Raw genomic sequence first — 18,340 nt, forward strand, 5'->3', positions numbered from 1 at the left:
GCCATGTTGTTTTCCGATTGGTCTCAAAATGCAATATGCATAACTAGGCACCAAGGGGAATCTACATATGAAATTTGAGAAAGATCCCTTCAGTACTTCCTCAGAAATAGCGATAACAAACTTCAATTGTCAAAATCCAAGATGGCTGCCTGTCGGCCATGTTGTTTTCCGATAGGTCGCAAAATGCAATTTGCATAACTAGGCACCAAGGGGAACCTATATATGAAATTTGAGAAAGATCCCTTCAGTACTTTCTCAGAAATAGCGATAACAAATTTCAATTATCAAAATCCAAGATGGCTGCCTGTCGGCCATGTTGTTTTCCGATTGGTCTCAAAATGTAATATGCATAGCTAGGCACCAAGGGGAGCCTACATATAAAATTTGAGAAAGATCCCTTCAGTACTTTCTCAGAAATAGCGATAACAAACTTCAATTATCAAAATCCAAGATGGCTGCCTATCGGCCATGTTGTTTTCCGATTGGTCTCAAAATGCAATATGCATAACTAGGCACCAAGGGGAGCCTACATATGAAATTTGAGAAAGATCCCTTCAGTACTTTCTCAGAAATAGCGATAACAAACTTCAATTGTCAAAATCCAAGATGGCTGCCTGTCGGCCATGTTGTTTTCCGATTGGTCTCAAAATGCAATATGCATAACTAGGCACCAAGGGGAGCCTACATATGAAATTTGAGAAAGATCTCTTCAGCACTTTCTCAGAAATAGCGATAACAAACTTCAATTGTCAAAATCCAAGATGGCTGACTGTCGGCCATGTTGTTTTCCGATTGGTCTCAAAATGCAATATGCATAACTAGGCACCAAGGGGAACCCATATATGAAATTTGAGAAAGATCCCTTCAGTACTTTCTGAGGATTAGCGATAACAAGAATTGTTTACGGACGGACGGAGGGACGGACGGACGGACGGAGGGAGGGACGGACGGACGGACGGACGGACGGACGGACGACGGACCACGGACGCAGGGCGATTTGAATAGCCCACCATCTGATGATGGTGGGCTAAAAAAGAAGAAAAAGAAGCCAAACAGGTCTGTATTGCTTACTCTATTAAGAAGTGAGCGTTGTTGTCAACTTCAGGAAATAACTCCTTTTAACAAACTTTAACCTTAAAACAACATTCTTTTGTACATATTGCATTTAAAATCAAGATAATAGAGCGAATACATGTCCAGATCTAGATGGCACAATGATTTTGTGGCTCAAAGATAAAACATAGGTCTGATTGATCTAATTTTGATACACTGAGGCACTGCCCCATGATTCGATAAGGTACACTCATACCCCAAGTATGAAGTCCCAATGGCAAGTAGTGTAGAAAATGGACAAACTTTTTTCTTCAATGTAGGTCAAAGGTCAAAATGTAGGTCTGCACACACCGACATGATTCTATACATGATTCTATACCCCAAGTATGAATTGTTCTGGATTGTTTCTGCCAATATTTGAAGTCTGAGATCTGATCTGGGACCTGGATTACATGGATTCAAACACTGCTGTGATTTCACATAAGGGTAACTTTAATTCAAGTCTGTGAATCTAATCAACAAGACAAGCATCCAAAATTTTGTCGAGCAGTATCATTTTATTATCAGATTCAGCAATTTTTCACTCACATGATTGTACATTATTAAAACAAAAGTATCACAATGCTGAAAGATGTTTTTTTTCCTGAATCAACTAAAGACATACTGAAATTACATTTAAATCTTTTAAATTAGATCACATTAAAATCTTAAAATAATGAATGTACTCTTTCTCATAATTAACCAAGTCCACTTCTTTCAACAGAAACTCTTTCTGATTGGCTAATCTCAATACTAGACTGACTGTTCTGTTCACCTCCACTTGTTAATTTATTGCTGTTCTGTTTACTTCCCTCTGTAAAATCATCACATTTTCTTTTACCGGCTATTCCATTCAGATCTTCTACAGTATCTGTTTCAGAAGTGTTGTGTTTCCTCTTTGTGTCACTGACCATGTGTATATTTTCATTCTCGTTATGTGATTGATCACATACAGAAGCCGATTCCGAGTTTATCTGGGAGATATTATCACCTGAATTTTTTTCTTGACAGAGTTCTCTCCACTTGGCTGCCACTGCTTCCGTCATTTCACATGAGCCAGGTTTACGGCCATCGTCTATATCTAATACTATTGATGCTACAATTGCAGCATTCTGTTCTGCGATACTTTTAGACTTTTCCCTGTGAAAACAAATATATGTAATGAGTAAGCAATACTTGTCATAAATGGTTCTTACTGATTGTCAGTATTTTTTATTATTTACATACAATCTTTACATGTTATACACATTTCTGTATTTCAAGTTCTGTTCTGCGATGTTTTAAGACTTTTCCCCTGGCAAAAGCCTTGATATACCAGTGTACTGTGGTTTCTAAATATGAATACAGGATATGGCTAACTAAACAAAGTACAGTATATATTGCATTAAACAATTTATGTTCTGGGACCATCTTGAACAACAAAATGTTCAACTCTTCATAAAGTGGAGTACAAGACTAAAACAATGGGGAAATCCTATGTGACAGAATTCATACATGATTGAGTGCAAATGTATTCTTTTGACATTTGCCCCTTGCCTTATCTTTTTTTTTTTTACAGGAAGGATCTCCGAAACATTTTCTGGATCTGGCTGAAGTTGGGACATGAAGTATAAATTATGGTGACATAATATTTCAATGGACCAATCTTGACAAAGCTGTTTCAAATATACCCTGGGTAGTGTAAATTATTTCAAGTATGGTTTAGGATTTTGGAATTTGACGAAACATCTTACCAGTAGGAACTTTTGTATGTGCTGCTTCCCAGAGTCAACACGCTCATGAAGTATCGGTCTCCCTCTCTCTCCACCTGGATGATAGATCAGAATAGATACAGATCAGGAGAGTTGAGACCTTCTACTACACATCATACTTATCTAGGGATCAATTCACAACATGGTTTATACAGACTTTGAGTCGAGTCATCAAATTCAAGGTCTTTTCTAGGACTTCCCGTCATTAAATTCAAGGTCTTTTCTAGGACTTCCTGTCATTAAATTCAAGAACTTTTCCAATATTTTCAGTGGGACTAAAGGTTTGGTGATTTTGACAGTTACATAACACAATATAAAGTCTTATAAACATTGTAAACATACAATTAAAAACACATTAAATAAGTCGCACATAACAATCCCAACAGAGATTAAAACACTGACACTGAAAATTTGATTTGTGAAAATTGAAGAAAAATGTTATTGTCTATTTCAGTTTATTTCAACAAAGACATGAATTTTAGGACTTTTCAAGGCATTTATGCCAAATTCCAAGAACTTCCAGGTAAAGACTGAAGTTAAAGGACTTTTCATATCTTTAAGAATCATGCAAGATAACATTTCAATAATTAATGTTAATCCTGGATCAATCATAAAGTGAAAGGGAAATCTATCTTTTAATGGTGAAGCATTCAACACAATGAGTAAATAAGGAAAGTGATTTTCACATGTCTAGGTATAATAAATTCAGTTTTACTGTCGCATATGGCAAAACTACGGGTAAAATTCTTGATTTTTATATCAACTTCATATCTGCTATGGTCTAAACGTGATGGAACAAAGAAAGTTACGATCAATAAGTCATAGTTTTACTGTTGCATAACATAGCAAAACTACAGGTAAAATTCTTGATTTTTATATCAACTTCACATCTGCTATGGTCTAAACGTGATGGAACAAATAAAGTTATGATCAATAAGTCATAGTTTTACTGTTGCATAACATAGCAAAACTACAGGTACAATTCTTGATTCTTATATCTACTTCATATCTGTTATGGTCTAAACGTGATCGATCAAAGAAAATATGACCAAAAAGTCAAAGTTGAAGATTAACCACAATACACTGATTTGACAGCACAAACCCAGGTATATTATGATGTAAACATGGTGTTGTTCAATGGGAAACACAAACAGCAACTCATTTCATGGTTGGACATTTTAAACAATTTGTAATTTTGAACTTACAGTTTTATAATCTGGGTGTGGCATCTTCTTTCGCTTTGACCACTCAAACAGCCTCTGTTTGGCACTGATCCCCATTGGATAGTCTTTCCTGTACACCATCGTAAAGAAAATACATTGATTGGTATAGTGAAAACAGCCATTGTTTGCCAAATTGAGATTCTAGAATCCACAGTAAGGGAAAACTCGTACATATAAAACTTTTGGAAAACCTGACGTCATTTTAGGTGATCGCTGTAGTGACATATAAAGAATACGAAAGTGAAACTCATTTTAAAAGTTTAAGTCTGTGGTTGCCCGGACCCTTAGATTTTCTTTTGAAGCACTTATTCAGCCTTCAGGTCTCAGAATGGTCTACTGTATGAATTACCTCAGAAAGGAGCAAAGTTGTCATTTAGTTACATTCATTATTTCATTCAATGTACATGAAGTTCTTAAAAGTAATCTTGGAAAAAATATCTAATTTTTTTTAAGTCTCAGAAATCTGAATTTTTTACCTAGGATCTATTCCCACAATTTTATATTCATTATTTTTTTTATACTTTATGTTTTAACAAGATAATTTGGCCAAATACAGTTCCCCATCAGATATGGAATTACAACCATATGTGCGAAATAAGTATAGATAATGAATTTCTGATAAATAAGGTTGACCTTATGGTGCAAGTTTCAGTGACAAACTGTGTAGAAGATAGTGCCCAGACAAACTTAATGTAGGTCAAAGGTCAAAATGTAGGTCACAGTGACCTATTTTTGATAAATGACACACTGCTTTACAAAGGTGATCCAATACCTTACTGGTTTAATTCTACAGCAGTAGCAGTTATGTCAACAAAACTTGCCTAAGAGCATGAATGTACATATTCATTATATATAATAAACCCTCAAGCAAATTGATTAAAAAATGCTGAATATAAAGAAAGGACAGATCTGTTTTGACAGTACTGGACAAAATTAGATCAAATACATATACTACAAGTTGTACATACTTTAGGTAGCGAACTGGCATTTCAACAAAATTACCAGTCCCATCCGGTGTTTTCTTGATTGTGATTTCTATCTTTGTATTGAAGAGTTCTATTTCCATCTTTTTCCAAGATGCCTTCAAGTCCTCGAAGTATTGTCGAAGGCCCCAAATATCACTGAAATGATATTGATAAAGAGCTTGAGATTTTGATTAAGTGTTGTATCTGCTAAGATAGGCTGCCATATTCATTTTTTTTTGTTATTTTGTCTTGAAAACAGTTTTAGTTTATTTAATTTTGTAATAGAAACTTAAGGTGCTTCCACAGAAAGTTTGCTAGTCTGTTTTATTCATCATACTCTTAAAATTGTATTCCTGTTGCTCATTGGCTGTAGGCAGAATAATCAACCAATGAAATTGGACATCCCAGACATTTCCATTGAAGCAGCACATGCTACTTGTTGAATCAAATTTGTTAGAAAATCGTGAAGCATATATCATGAATTGACTGGACAATAAATCATTGACTGGACAATAAATCATTGTGATATGAATGCACTGGAGTGAATTGTGACATCGTTAAGTCAGTTGACCTTTGACCTCTAACCTGATATCCTCCTGTGACATTGCCCCCAGCATCTTCTGTCCCTCCTCCAACTCCATATCCTCATGCATCATGTTGAGTACACAGTATTTAATGTTTGTGTAGACATTGTTGTACTGTAGGGCCTACAACAGCAAGTGATACAGTTAATAACTTATTTTCATTTTATTTGGTTAGGTGAAGAAATTTGACAAAGAAAGGCAATCTAAGGTATCACATGCTAAGAGGAGATAACTCTAAATTACAAAACATACTCACCACTCTGACATATGCCTTACATACATCTAATAGTGGCAGCTTGCCTTCCTTCCTGAAGATGGTTGGGTTCCACTCGGCTTGACGTGCTATCATAGCCGATGTACAGCCAGTTTCCTGTAGAAATGTAGCTATGTCTGTATACATACGCATCTCCTTGGATCCACCACTGTCAATAGAATCGTGGGTTTTAGGTAAATTTTGATCTCTTATAACAACATGTTAATACCGACAGATATGTTACACCAATGAAAATATTGCTTATAACTCTATTAAGGTTAAGGGTTTAGATTACTTAAAGGTGCTACATCTCTTACAAAGAGTAATTATGATCGATTGAAAACATAGGAGGCTGGTGGATGGTATTTTTATACAATACCAAAAGGCAAAAGCTACATACTTTACGTTATTACCATTCTCCAAAAGTCTGAGTTTTTAATTAAATTTTTTAAAATTAAAAGTGAATGAATGATAATTGATTGCATCCAAAAAAACTGTCCTCTGATTGGTTGATGTCTGGTAATAAGTCTGTTCTTTTTTTCGGAGCCATCAAATTCATTACTTTTCTTATTATAATAATGACTGGGGGTATTTATCGTCCATTTAATTCTAGAACTCTCTAGGTCTGTATATTACCTTCCTACAACATTAAGTCGAAATGCGAGAAACAACATCCACATAAAAAATAGAAATTTGACATCTCCTTTGATGATTGTTGGCCTATTTGACTTAAACCTGACCACTGACCTACTAAAATCTGATTGAACTATTGACCTATCTAAAAATAATGGAGATGAAAACCTACTCATGCATGACAGATGTTGACCTACTTAGCAATAACTGGAATTTTGACACTGTCTGCTATGATCTTGATGATGTGGTTGCGATTCGCATGACGAGGTCTCTCTTCTTTCAGCCGTCCATGTACAGCGATAGCTGCCACCCCTGTGTTCTCGATCATCTTTACCAGCGCTAGAGTATCCTCAAGCTGAAAAAAGATCAAAATGGTTATAAACTTAGACAAGCTCTCAACTCTACAGCCCAAATGATACATCAGATACAATATTTATCCTGTTATAAGCCCAAGGGACCAACCACCCAACATATCAACTTTGACTAAAAAGTAGTGGTGGGATTATATCAGGTTTATGATAGAACATTTGTTAGTTCAATAAACATGGGTGGGCTTATTATCAGGCATGGACTTACTGCTTGATAAATACGGCAAATGTTAAAGACCCATCAACAAATTAGGACACACAGGACTACCACCAGAAAGAAAATGGGTAAGTAGTAAGTATGTTGAGACGGACAATGAAATGTTAAATTTTGAAGAATTATGTAGAAAGAATGTCAACTTTTGCAATTGGGGATCAATTTCTATTTCTTCAATGTCTATATTAAGCAGAGCATACAGAAGAAAGTTGGGGACCTTTCATTAGTTTCCCTGTGTATACTCTTACTGTGTGTAGGGGGTCTTATTGTGGGAGGAATCAAGAATACTTGGAGAAAGTCTACATGGTTGGTCAGGTTACCGTCACACCTATTACATGTCTGACTATGGAGTCGAACCCTGTCCCTTAGGTAAACTAGAACTGTCGCCAGGATGGCTGACTAATACCCCCGCAATCTGCACAAGTCAATGGTGAATTGGAACTGTTAATTAGAGGCTAACTAAGATAACCCAGTAATATAGTGACCAGTTGCCATAGCAACCATAATTTTGAGAAAAAGAAAGTGGCATGCACATCTACACATGGTCCTCTATATATGTGTGAAGTTTCATTGAAATCGGCCCTTCGGTTTAGGAGGAGTTGTCCGGACAAACTCAAAGGTATGGTTCTATCGGAAAACCTGTTTATAGTGACCAGTTGCCATAGCAACCATAATTTTGAGAAAAAGAAAGTGGCATGCACATCTACACTTGGTCCTCTATATTTGTGTGAAGTTTCATTGAAATCGGCCCTTCGGTTTAGGAGGAGTTGTCCGGACAAACTTAAAGTTATAGTTCTTATCGGAAAACCTGTTTATAGTGACCAGTTGCCATAGCAACCATAATTTTGAGAAAAAGAAAGTGGCATGCACATCTACACATGATCATTAATATTTGTGTGAAGTTTCATTGGAATTGGCCCATCGGTTTAGGAGGAGTTGTCCAGACAAAATGTGTCTACAGACAGATGGACGGATGGACAGACAGACAACCTGATTCCAGTATACCCCCTAACTTCGTTGCAGGGGTATAATTAATATCAAAGATGTTTGATGCCTTTTTTGTATTTGTTGTAAAATGATAAGTTTATAGGTGTTTGATATTCTTTTGTATAAAACTTTGCTATTTTTGAAGAGTTTCAGGAATAAAGAAATACACCTTAATAAGATTTAAAATTCAATATTTATGTTACCCCATGCTAAGTATCTTACCGTTGGTAACAGTCTGATTTTACAGGTGACAGGTATAGACAGGCCATTTACAAGTGTTGTCAGGATCTGAAAATACAGTAAGCATATTTGTCAAAGCACACTGACAATAGGGTAGTTCCTCAATATTTCAGATTCAGAGTTACCATTCTACACACCACTACAATGTGAAGTTTAAAAAGGAATTGCGGTTCATCACCGAGAGTCACACTGTTCACTTGTCTGTGACTAGGAATTGCGGTTCATCACCGAGAGTCACACTGTTCACTTGTCTGTGACTAGGAATTGCGGTTCATCACCGAGAGTCACACTGTTCACTTGTCTGTGACTAGGAATTGCGGTTCATCACCGAGAGTCACACTGTTCACTTGTCTGTGACTAGGAATTGCGGTTCATCACCGAGAGTCACACTGTTCACTTGTCTGTGACTAGGAATTGCGGTTCATCACCGAGAGTCACACTGTTCACTTGTCTGTGACTAGGAATTGCGGTTCATCACCGAGAGTCACACTGTTCACTTGTCTGTGACTAGGAATTGCGGTTCATCACCGAGAGTCACACTGTTCACTTGTCTGTGACTAGGAATTGCGGTTCATCACCGAGAGTCACACTGTTCACTTGTCTGTGACTAGGAATTGCGGTTCATCACCGAGAGTCACCCTGTTCACTTGTCTGTGACTAGGAATTGTGGTTCATTACCGAGAGTCACACTGTTCACTTGTCTGTGACTAGGAATTGCGGTTCATCACCGAGAGTCACACTGTTCACTTGTCTGTGACTAGGAATTGCGGTTCATCACCGAGAGTCACACTGTTCACTTGTCTGTGACTAGGAATTGCGGTTCATCACCGAGAGTCACACTGTTCACTTGTCTGTGACTAGGAATTGCGGTTCATCACCGAGAGTCACACTGTTCACTTGTCTGTGACTAGGTTGAAGAGAGCAGTAAATCAACAACAATTTAACTTGTTGATGATCATGTATTCAACCCTTTGATGGATTTATATAATTTATGAAAAACTTTAAAAGATGGGAAATCAACACTCTGGGATTGAAACCTTCTGATTTTTAATAAATCTTTACTATGTAGTGAACATATTTGAAAATAAAACTTTATTCAACATCATGACAAGCCTTTATTATCAAGTATGTGAATAGGTAAAAAGGGTAGATTAAAGTCACCTAGAATCTACCATACTTACGTCCTTGACCTTGTCCGGTTTTGTCAGTAAAGCAGCACCCATCCCTCCCTACAAATTAATCATACAAATTAATCATACAAAACAATCATACAAATTAATCATACAAAACAATCATACAAATTAATCATACAAAACAATCATACAAATTAATCATACAAATCGAACATAAATGAATATATATTTACATTTACACTGCAGCCCCACTATATAACTTTACCAAGCTCACTATGAAGTTATGAGTCCATAACTTCCAAATCCATAACTTCCAAATCTTTATTATGACGTCATTATTATAGTGACGTCATAATTGTAACGTCGACGATAACGAAAGATGGCTGTTGAAAAGGCTGTTCCGTCTTTGACGATAATAATTTGTTTATTCATTATCAGAGTAAAATTCCTGGATAAAGTCTTTCAAATTCGTTGTCAAATGTAAATATAAGCATTGGACTGCTTTCATTTGGAAGTTATGGGCTGATGAATGCCAACTGGACAAAGGCAAATTCAACATGAAGCGCTAGGGCGCTTCATTAAATTTGCCTTTGTCCAGTTAGCATGAAAGCAGTTCAATCTTTAAGTATACTCATATATTGTCTATCAAGTTAGGATCTGAAGAAAATGCATGTGAGTATCTGAAACTACCTAATTTACCAAGTTGTATAATCTAATATTTCAATTTCTACTCAAGTTGGACTCAATGAAACTACCATAATCTAATATTTCAATTTCTACTCAAGTTGGACTCAATGAAACTACCAAACTTAATCTGTTTCATTTGCTCATGAATTTGATCAGATTAACATTGATCAGTGCGTATGAATACCTAGACAAAATCCTTCTGCGGAACGAATTCACTTTTTTAGGTCACCTGAGACAAAGTCTCAAGTGACCTTTTCTAATCCCCTTTTGTCCGTCGTCATGCGTCGTGCGTCCGTAAACAATTTACATTTTAAACTTCGTCTCAAAAACCCCTAAACCAAATTCAATGAAATTTGGCAGGAAGCTTCTATGGCTAAAGGTCAACCAAAATTGTAAATTATATGGTCCCCACCCCCCAGGGGCCTGAGGGATGGGGCTAAAAAGGGTCAAATTGACTAAAAATTCAAAAATCTTCTTCTCTACCCTCAGATATGGTGGAATCAAACACTTTTCATAGATGGAAGGGTCTTAAGGTGCTTTACCAAAATTGTTAATTTCATGACCCTGGGGTCTCATGTTTGCCCCTGGGGAGGGGGTAAATTTTACTATAGTTTATATAGGGAAATCCACATTTTTGACTTATATTTGGTTTTATTTCAATTGGAATTCATTCTAATTTGGTTAACATTATCAGCTTGTGAAGGCAGTTTGATGGTATACACATGTTGGCCCTGACTGACCCCCAGGGGCTGATGGGTGGGGCTAAAAAGGGTCAAATTGACTGAAATTTCAAAAATCTTCTTCTCAAGACCGAAATAAAGTGGAATCAAATACTCTTTATATATAGAAGGGTCTTAAAGTGCTTTATTAAAATTTTGAATTTCATGACCCAGGGTTCTCAATTTTCCCCCTGGGGAGGGGGTAAACTTTACTATAGTTTATATTGGGAGATCACATTTTTGACTTTAATTTATTTGATTTCTATTGGAATTCATTCTAACTTGGTTAACATTATAAGCTTATGAAAGCAGTTTGATGTTATGCACATGTTGCCCCTGACTGACCCCCAGGGGCTGATGGGCAGGGCTTAAAAGGGTCAAATTGACTGAAATTAAAAAAAATCTTCTTTTCAAGACCAAACTAAGGTAAAATCAAATACTCTTTATAGATGGAAGGGTCTTAAGGTGCTTTACTAAAAGTATGAATTTCATGACCCTGGGGTCACACATTTGCCCCTTGAGAGGGGGTAAATTTTACTATAGTTTATAAAGGGAAATCACATTTTTGACTATGATTTGTTTGATTTCTTTTAATTCTAACTTGGTTAACATTTTCAGCATGGGATGAAAGTTTGATAATATGCATCAGGATCTGAAAATACAGTAAGCATATTTGTCAAAGCACACTTACAATAGGGTAGTTCCTCAATATTTCAGATTCAGAGTTACCATTCTACACACGACTACAATGTGAAGTTCAAAAAGGAATTGCGGTTCATCACCGAGAGTCACACTGTTCACTTGTCTGTGACTAGAGAGCAGTAAATCAACAACAATTTAACTTGTTGATGATCATGTATTCAACCCTTTGATGGATTTATATAATTTATGAAAAACTTTAAAAGATGGGAAAATCAACACTCTGGGATTGAAACCTTCTGATATTTAATAGATCTTTACTATGTAGTGAACATATTTGAAAATAAAACTTTATTCATCATCATGACAAGCCTTTATTATCAAGTACAGTGGACCCGCGATGATCCGGACGCCGATAGTCCGGAAAACTCACAGTCCGGACGGAAATGCACGGGAACGGATTTCCGTAACGTTATTTGTACTCACCAGTCCGGAAATTCGGATTCCGATTCCGGAAGCCCATTTTGGGAACGGAACGTACTTTCATTAGTAAATTTCCCTCAATAATCCGGACGATTTTTTCACCACGAGGAGAAAAAAATGTCGGGGCAAGTCACCCGTGTCGACAGCTGTACAGACTATCGCTTGACACTGTGCATAGTCATAGCGACCGCTGCCAGGTCATAGCCCCGGGTGTTTACCTGTGTTACAATGTGTAGCTTTTGTTTTTATAACGGTACATTGCTTTTTCTCTACGACCAAATGTTACAGAATTTATGCACAAACATACAGTACGTGATACGATAATTAATCAATCTCAAATACATGTAATAAATTTATGATCGGTAATTAACATCATTAACACTTTTATTGGGTAAACACGGATATCGGCTTTGTAACACCGTTACGTGAAACGACGACTCATTGAAAGATGCATGTTATTAATTACATACACATTTACGTATTAAGCAGTGATCACAAGAACTGGGTTGATTACACACAAATTCTAGGCCAGTACGGATTGATGGGCGGGGCCAAAAAGGGTCAATTACTGTAAATTAACTGAAACATTTCAAATCTCAGGTGATTGTTAAGGGCCTCTTGTCTACATTGTTGTTATAAACATGGAATAATTATTGAAATTATCAAATTTATAATGTATTCTTGTATTTTATGAAAGACCAGATATGCTAAATACTTCTATTTTTACAAAATAATGCTGTTTTTCAATCCCAAAATGGCGGACTATTTTACTCGGCCGACTAGACATGCACAATCCGGAACTCCTCAGGCTTTTCCGCATTTGGACTTGCACAAGTTTCGAGACATTAGTGTCTAGCGACTTTTTTATTCGAAAAAAAAAAAATTTGAAATAAAGGATTGAATCTTGATTTGGTCGATTTCATGGGGTCATGAATTGAGTTGCTCTTGAGACAAATTTAATGAACTGTTCACTGTCGTGCAGTTTGTAGTTGTATGTTGTTTTGGTGCATTTGTTTGAAGTGGATATGATATTGCATTTGTTTGGGCGAAATTTCATGAGCCAGTCTTGTTCCCACTGTCCTGCTGCGTTTATGTCTTGTTGTAATTTGTGTGCGTCGTCTGTGTTGTGGATTGTCTTGTAGATGATGCTATCGTCGGCGAAGAGTCTGAGAGTGCTTGTTTGTTTGTTTTTGTTTAACGTCCTACTAACAGCCAGGGTCATTTAAGGACGTGCCAGGTTTGGAGGTGGAGGAAAGCCGGAGTACCCGGAGAAAAACCACCGACCTACGGTCAGTACCTGGCAACTGCCCCACGCAGGTTTCGAACTCGCAACCCAGAGGTGGAGGGCTAGTGTTAAAGTGTCGGGACACCTTAACCACTCGGCCACCGCGGCCCCTGAGAGTGCTGTGTTTGATGTAGTCTGGTAGGTCGTTAATGTATATGAGGAATAGTATGGGGCCCAAACAGGTTCCTTGAGGTACTCCTGAAGTGACTTGGACTTTGTCCGATTGTTTCCCTTCAAGTAATACTGTTTGGGAGCGGTGTGTTAGAAAGTCTGTAATCCATGTGAGTGTGTTCGCTGTAATTCCGTAGTATTTGAGTTTGTACTGGAGGCGTTTGTGTGGGACTTTGTCAAATGCTTTGGCAAAGTCCATTATGACAATGTCTGTCTGTTTGTATTGTAGGTCGTGTATGAATGTGGCGAGTTGTGTTTCGTTTACATCTTATGTATAAAGACCTGTCAACGATCGATGATCATCTATCAAATGAAATAAAACGGTTATCATTAATAATATATAAATATACAATTTCAATGTTCTCACATGAAAATGGATGATTGTTGAACCATCGTACTATTGAAAGAGCTCTTGACACAAAAACATGGACTTTAACATTGGGTACTTTGTAATAGTAAACACAGGAAGCCGGTTTCAAACTCCCGTATTTATCGAGGGAGATATCTCACTCCAGATTAATTTATAATACTTAAAACATTTTGTTACAGCGGGGCAAAAATCAATGCTAAAGACCAGTTACATAATGACTTGCTGGATTTCAAAAAGGACCTGGACTTTCCTCGACTGGAAGCCAGTGACACTGGAACATACAACATTCATGTAGGACATTATTTTAATGTAGTTTTATCATTTAAATTCACATTAAATTTTAATAAAGTGTATAACAGATCCCTTTTTTGCACAACATAAAATTTGTAGATATTAATTCTACAATTTAACAAAATATTCATACTGGATTGATTTATTTGTATATTTAACATTATTTAAAAAGTATCAAATCATTCAGTTTCAACATACATATGTATATAAAAAGTATGCTTTATTTATATAACCATTGTGTTCACAATGCAGTTGTAATAGCATTAGTTTTTTTTATTCTGGAGTTAAAAGATATGATAAAATTATTGCAATCTCAAATATGGGATTTTCCTTGTAAGATCATAGTAATAAACAAGAGGCCCAATGGGCCTGTATCACTTATCTGGCTCTACAGCAAATTTGCAGTTGATTGAGGTCATTTCTATAGATACTATGCTGATAACCACTTTATTCAAATATCAGAGTAAGCTAGGTTTATTCATGTCAATATATTGTCTAGTCCTCCATTCCAACATACTATTGGCCTCAGAATGGGTCTTGGTGACTCTTGGCTCTTAGCATGCTACAGACAGGTCCAACATCAAGTACCTGAGCTTCTTGGTGTTTGAGAAGAAGTTGTTTGCAGATAATAGCCCATTTGACCCATGTGACCTTGAATGAAGGCCAAGGTCATTTATTTGAACAAACTTGGTAGCCCTTCACCCCAGCATGCTACAGGCCCAATATCAAGTCCCTGGGCCTCTTGCATTGGTTATTGAGAAGTCGTTATAAGATTATAGCCTATTTGACCCATGTGACCTTGAATGAAGGCCAAGGTCATTTATTTGAACACACTTGGTAGCCCTTCACCTCAGCATGATACAGGCCCACTATCAGGTCCATGGGCCTCTTGGTTATTGAGAAGAAGTCGTTTGAAGATTATAGCCTATTTGACCCATGTGACCTTGAATGAAGGCCAAGGTCATTTATTTTAACAAACTTATTAGCCCTTCACCCCAGCATGCTACAGGCCCAATATCAAGTCTATGGGCCTCTTGATTATTGAGAAGAAGTCATTTGAAGATTATAGCCTATTTGACCCCTGTGACCTTGAATGAAGGCCAAGGTCATTTATTTGAACAAACCTGGTAGCCATTCATCCCAGCATGCTACATGCTCAATATCAAGTACCTGGGCCTCTTAGTTATTGAGAAGAAGTCGTTTAAAGATTATAGCCTATTTGACCCATGTGACCTTGAATTGAATGAAGGTCAAGGTCATTTATTTGAACAAACTTGGTAGCCCTTCATCCCAGCATGCTACAGGCCCAATATCAAGTCCCTGGGCCTCTTGGTTATTGAGAAGAATTTGTTTAAATGAAAAAGTTGACGCCGGACAGCATAAGCTCACTTGCAGTTCTGGCAGGTGAGCTAATAACAGTCACAATACCAGATAATAATAAACTCTGTTATGTCATGTGGAAAATGCCCGAGACACAACCTGTTTATACAGAGTCCCTGTCTTTGATCTGTTTAACAAGCTGTCTGTAAAGGCATCTATTTATGTGGATTTGTGGACAACCTGTCTATAAGGAGCATCTGTCTTTGTGAATTTTATAAGGTGCACTCATCAATGCAGACTTCTGGACAACTTGCCTTTGTGAACTTTTGCACAACCTGCCTCTGGACTTTTGGGACAACCAACTTGTCTATAAGAAGCACCTGTCTATGTGGCCTTTAAGACAACTTGTCTATAAGGAGCACCTGTCTATGTGGCCTTTAAGACAATCTGTCTATAAAGTGAATACAAACACAACTATTCTATAGGGAGCACCTGTCTATCACATTATTTTGCTCTCTTCCTTATCTTCTGTACAGACATGGCGGGTTGTATTCCTACCAACATTTTACCTTGATGGAAAATTCTTTCGGGCAGCCCATGTTGATATCTATAGCAGATACATCATTTTCTCTGAAAAATTGAAATATGTACAACTTTTACAATAAGACCACTTTTATATTGATATCCATAAAATACAAGGCATTAGAATGGCATTACCAGAAACCATAAAATACAAGGCATTAGAATGGCATTACCATAAACCATAAAATACAAGGCATTAGAATGGCATTACCAGAAACCTAAAAACAGATTGATGAGGTCTCAGTCCCAGATACCTGGTGTTACATAATATAAAACAACACAAAGGGACATAACTCACAGAAAAAAAAATCAATGAAAACTAAATTGCAAAAACACTGCTAACCTCAATAACAGTACAGATTTGCAGATATGACAGACAGAAGATTCCAGAACAGCATTGCTGTGTTAGCATAATAAAGCACAAAAATGAAGCTCTGAGCTCTTTTTCCACTCAATTGAGATGGTGGCCATTTTGTCTCATTTTGGAAAGAAGGCTAATGCTGACAAACACGATGAAGGAGCAAACTGCAAATTTGGGAATTTGTATGTCAGTATTTGCTGCTTATTCGACAAGGTCATTTATGGAGATAGCTGAATAACCCTCACCTATGACCTGTAAACCAATGGTTAGAGGCTAAGACACTAACATGTGGAAATAAGAATGCAATGACTGAAAACTTACATTTTTTTGGCAGCCTTAAGAGCTCTCTGTGCATTAGATGTCCCCTGTTATAAAAAAATAGACTTGATCATGATCACCAATAAAACTGTTACTGTCTGAAAAAATTAACACAGATAATAATTGTTTTTACAAAATATTTATCAACTTTAACAAAGCATATCTTTATGTAAAAGGAATCACCAAACAATATACTAGTATACATAAAGAAACACACAATTCAACAAGCATACTGAGTGGTGTGAATTAATATAAGCTAAAAGCTTATATCTTAGGGAAGAAAATGTTTGGCAACTCGAGCTCTTACCATTTGAAAAACCACTTTTCCTTTTTCTTCTGGACTGGTCCTGAACACAACTGTTTCATCAGAGGATATATAATCAACTGTCCCAAGTATTTCTGCAGGGAAAATTGTTCCATCAACATTAAAACATTAATTTAAAGAAAAAGAAACCCCAAATCATTAAAGCATTAATTTACAGAGAGAGGAAAAGAGAGAGAGGAGAAGAGATTATAAATAATTAATGTTCAATATTTTATGATAAGCCCAAAAGAAATTTAAATGCATAACATATACCGGGTACAATAAACCAGTGTCTTGAAGCCAATACATTCACTTTTCTCTTTCCTTGATATGCTACATTTATACTTGTGGCCAAATTATTATTACAAATTTCATAGTGTAAAAGTATATGAGTATTGAAAAGAACATGTGCCAACAAAGTGGATTGAATCTGTGAATCTACCAATTCCCTATGCACATATATTCTTTAACTCCCTCGTTTCCAGTCATGACTACATTGGAATTTCATAGGAATGAAGCAGTAAAATGAATGGGTAACAGAGGTCATTATTAATTAAATAGATTCTTTTCTTGGGATAAATCCTGGAAGTCCTGGCACTATACACTATCGATTGAGCTAATGAGAAATTCTCCCTGGCCGATTTGTTAGGAAGCCATATGCAATACCTTAACAGGGTGGTATACTTCCACTCCAGGAAATAACTTATCCTCAAGTTTTTTTCCATGGATAACAGCAATATTGGTACTGAAAATGGTATTATATAATAAGTATACAAGTAGTGAAATTTGAAAATATCACTTCAATGTACGGTAGCATTTATTTAAAAGCAAAGTAATTTAACTTACTGTTTTCATATCTTGTGGTGGCAAGAATTTTAAAGTCAATAACTTCCTGAAAGAGAAAGCAAATACACATTTTAAAAAAAGTCCATTAATAAAAAGAAACAAGATATAGTCTACTGTTGTAAAATTAAAAAAAAATGTATTTTTATATAGATTATTTTGATATTCTATATCAATAATGCACTCAGCGTGTTAATTAAGTTACCTCGCAGTACACAATATCTGCTCCATAACGCAGTGCCAACAGTCTCATGGGGAGTGTTGAAACCCGGACCATCGGGGCCAAAATTAATTTGTTCGAGTATTCCAATACAGAACCTGCCATTTTCAAGTGTGGAAAACTTTTCAAATATAAATCATATCATTGCTAAATTATGCTTTTAAAACATATATAGTCCTTCCGTTTAGTATTGATTTGAGCTTGAATAAAACAACTTTAGGTCAATGGAGATATATATACACATCTTCCATGGTGTTTGGTAATCCTTTGCATGATAGCTATAGGGCGCAGCCATTTCCCTTTC

The 18,340-nt window shown here is 36.5% G+C and overlaps 1 protein-coding gene across 1 annotated transcript; it reads right to left on the bottom strand.

The window, feature by feature from the left end:
• Window positions 1–1,585: 1,585 nt before the first annotated feature.
• LOC117337182 (tRNA-dihydrouridine(20) synthase [NAD(P)+]-like) lies at window positions 1,586–18,326 on the bottom strand. The gene is made up of 14 exons (XM_033898030.1): window positions 18,022–18,326; window positions 17,820–17,865; window positions 16,977–17,068; window positions 16,673–16,716; window positions 15,978–16,038; window positions 9,492–9,539; window positions 8,293–8,358; window positions 6,699–6,856; window positions 5,872–6,037; window positions 5,617–5,738; window positions 5,035–5,187; window positions 4,049–4,136; window positions 2,826–2,899; window positions 1,586–2,232 (listed from the first exon to the last, which is right to left on the bottom strand). Exons 1-14 carry the CDS (start codon window positions 18,139–18,141, stop codon window positions 1,791–1,793), a joined length of 1,680 nt encoding a protein of 559 aa, XP_033753921.1. The 5' UTR covers window positions 18,142–18,326; the 3' UTR covers window positions 1,586–1,790.
• Window positions 18,327–18,340: the final 14 nt, after the last annotated feature.

Source organism: Pecten maximus, chromosome 11 (assembly GCF_902652985.1).
Source record: "Pecten maximus chromosome 11, xPecMax1.1, whole genome shotgun sequence".
In the NCBI taxonomy this organism is placed as follows: domain Eukaryota; kingdom Metazoa; phylum Mollusca; class Bivalvia; order Pectinida; family Pectinidae; genus Pecten; species Pecten maximus.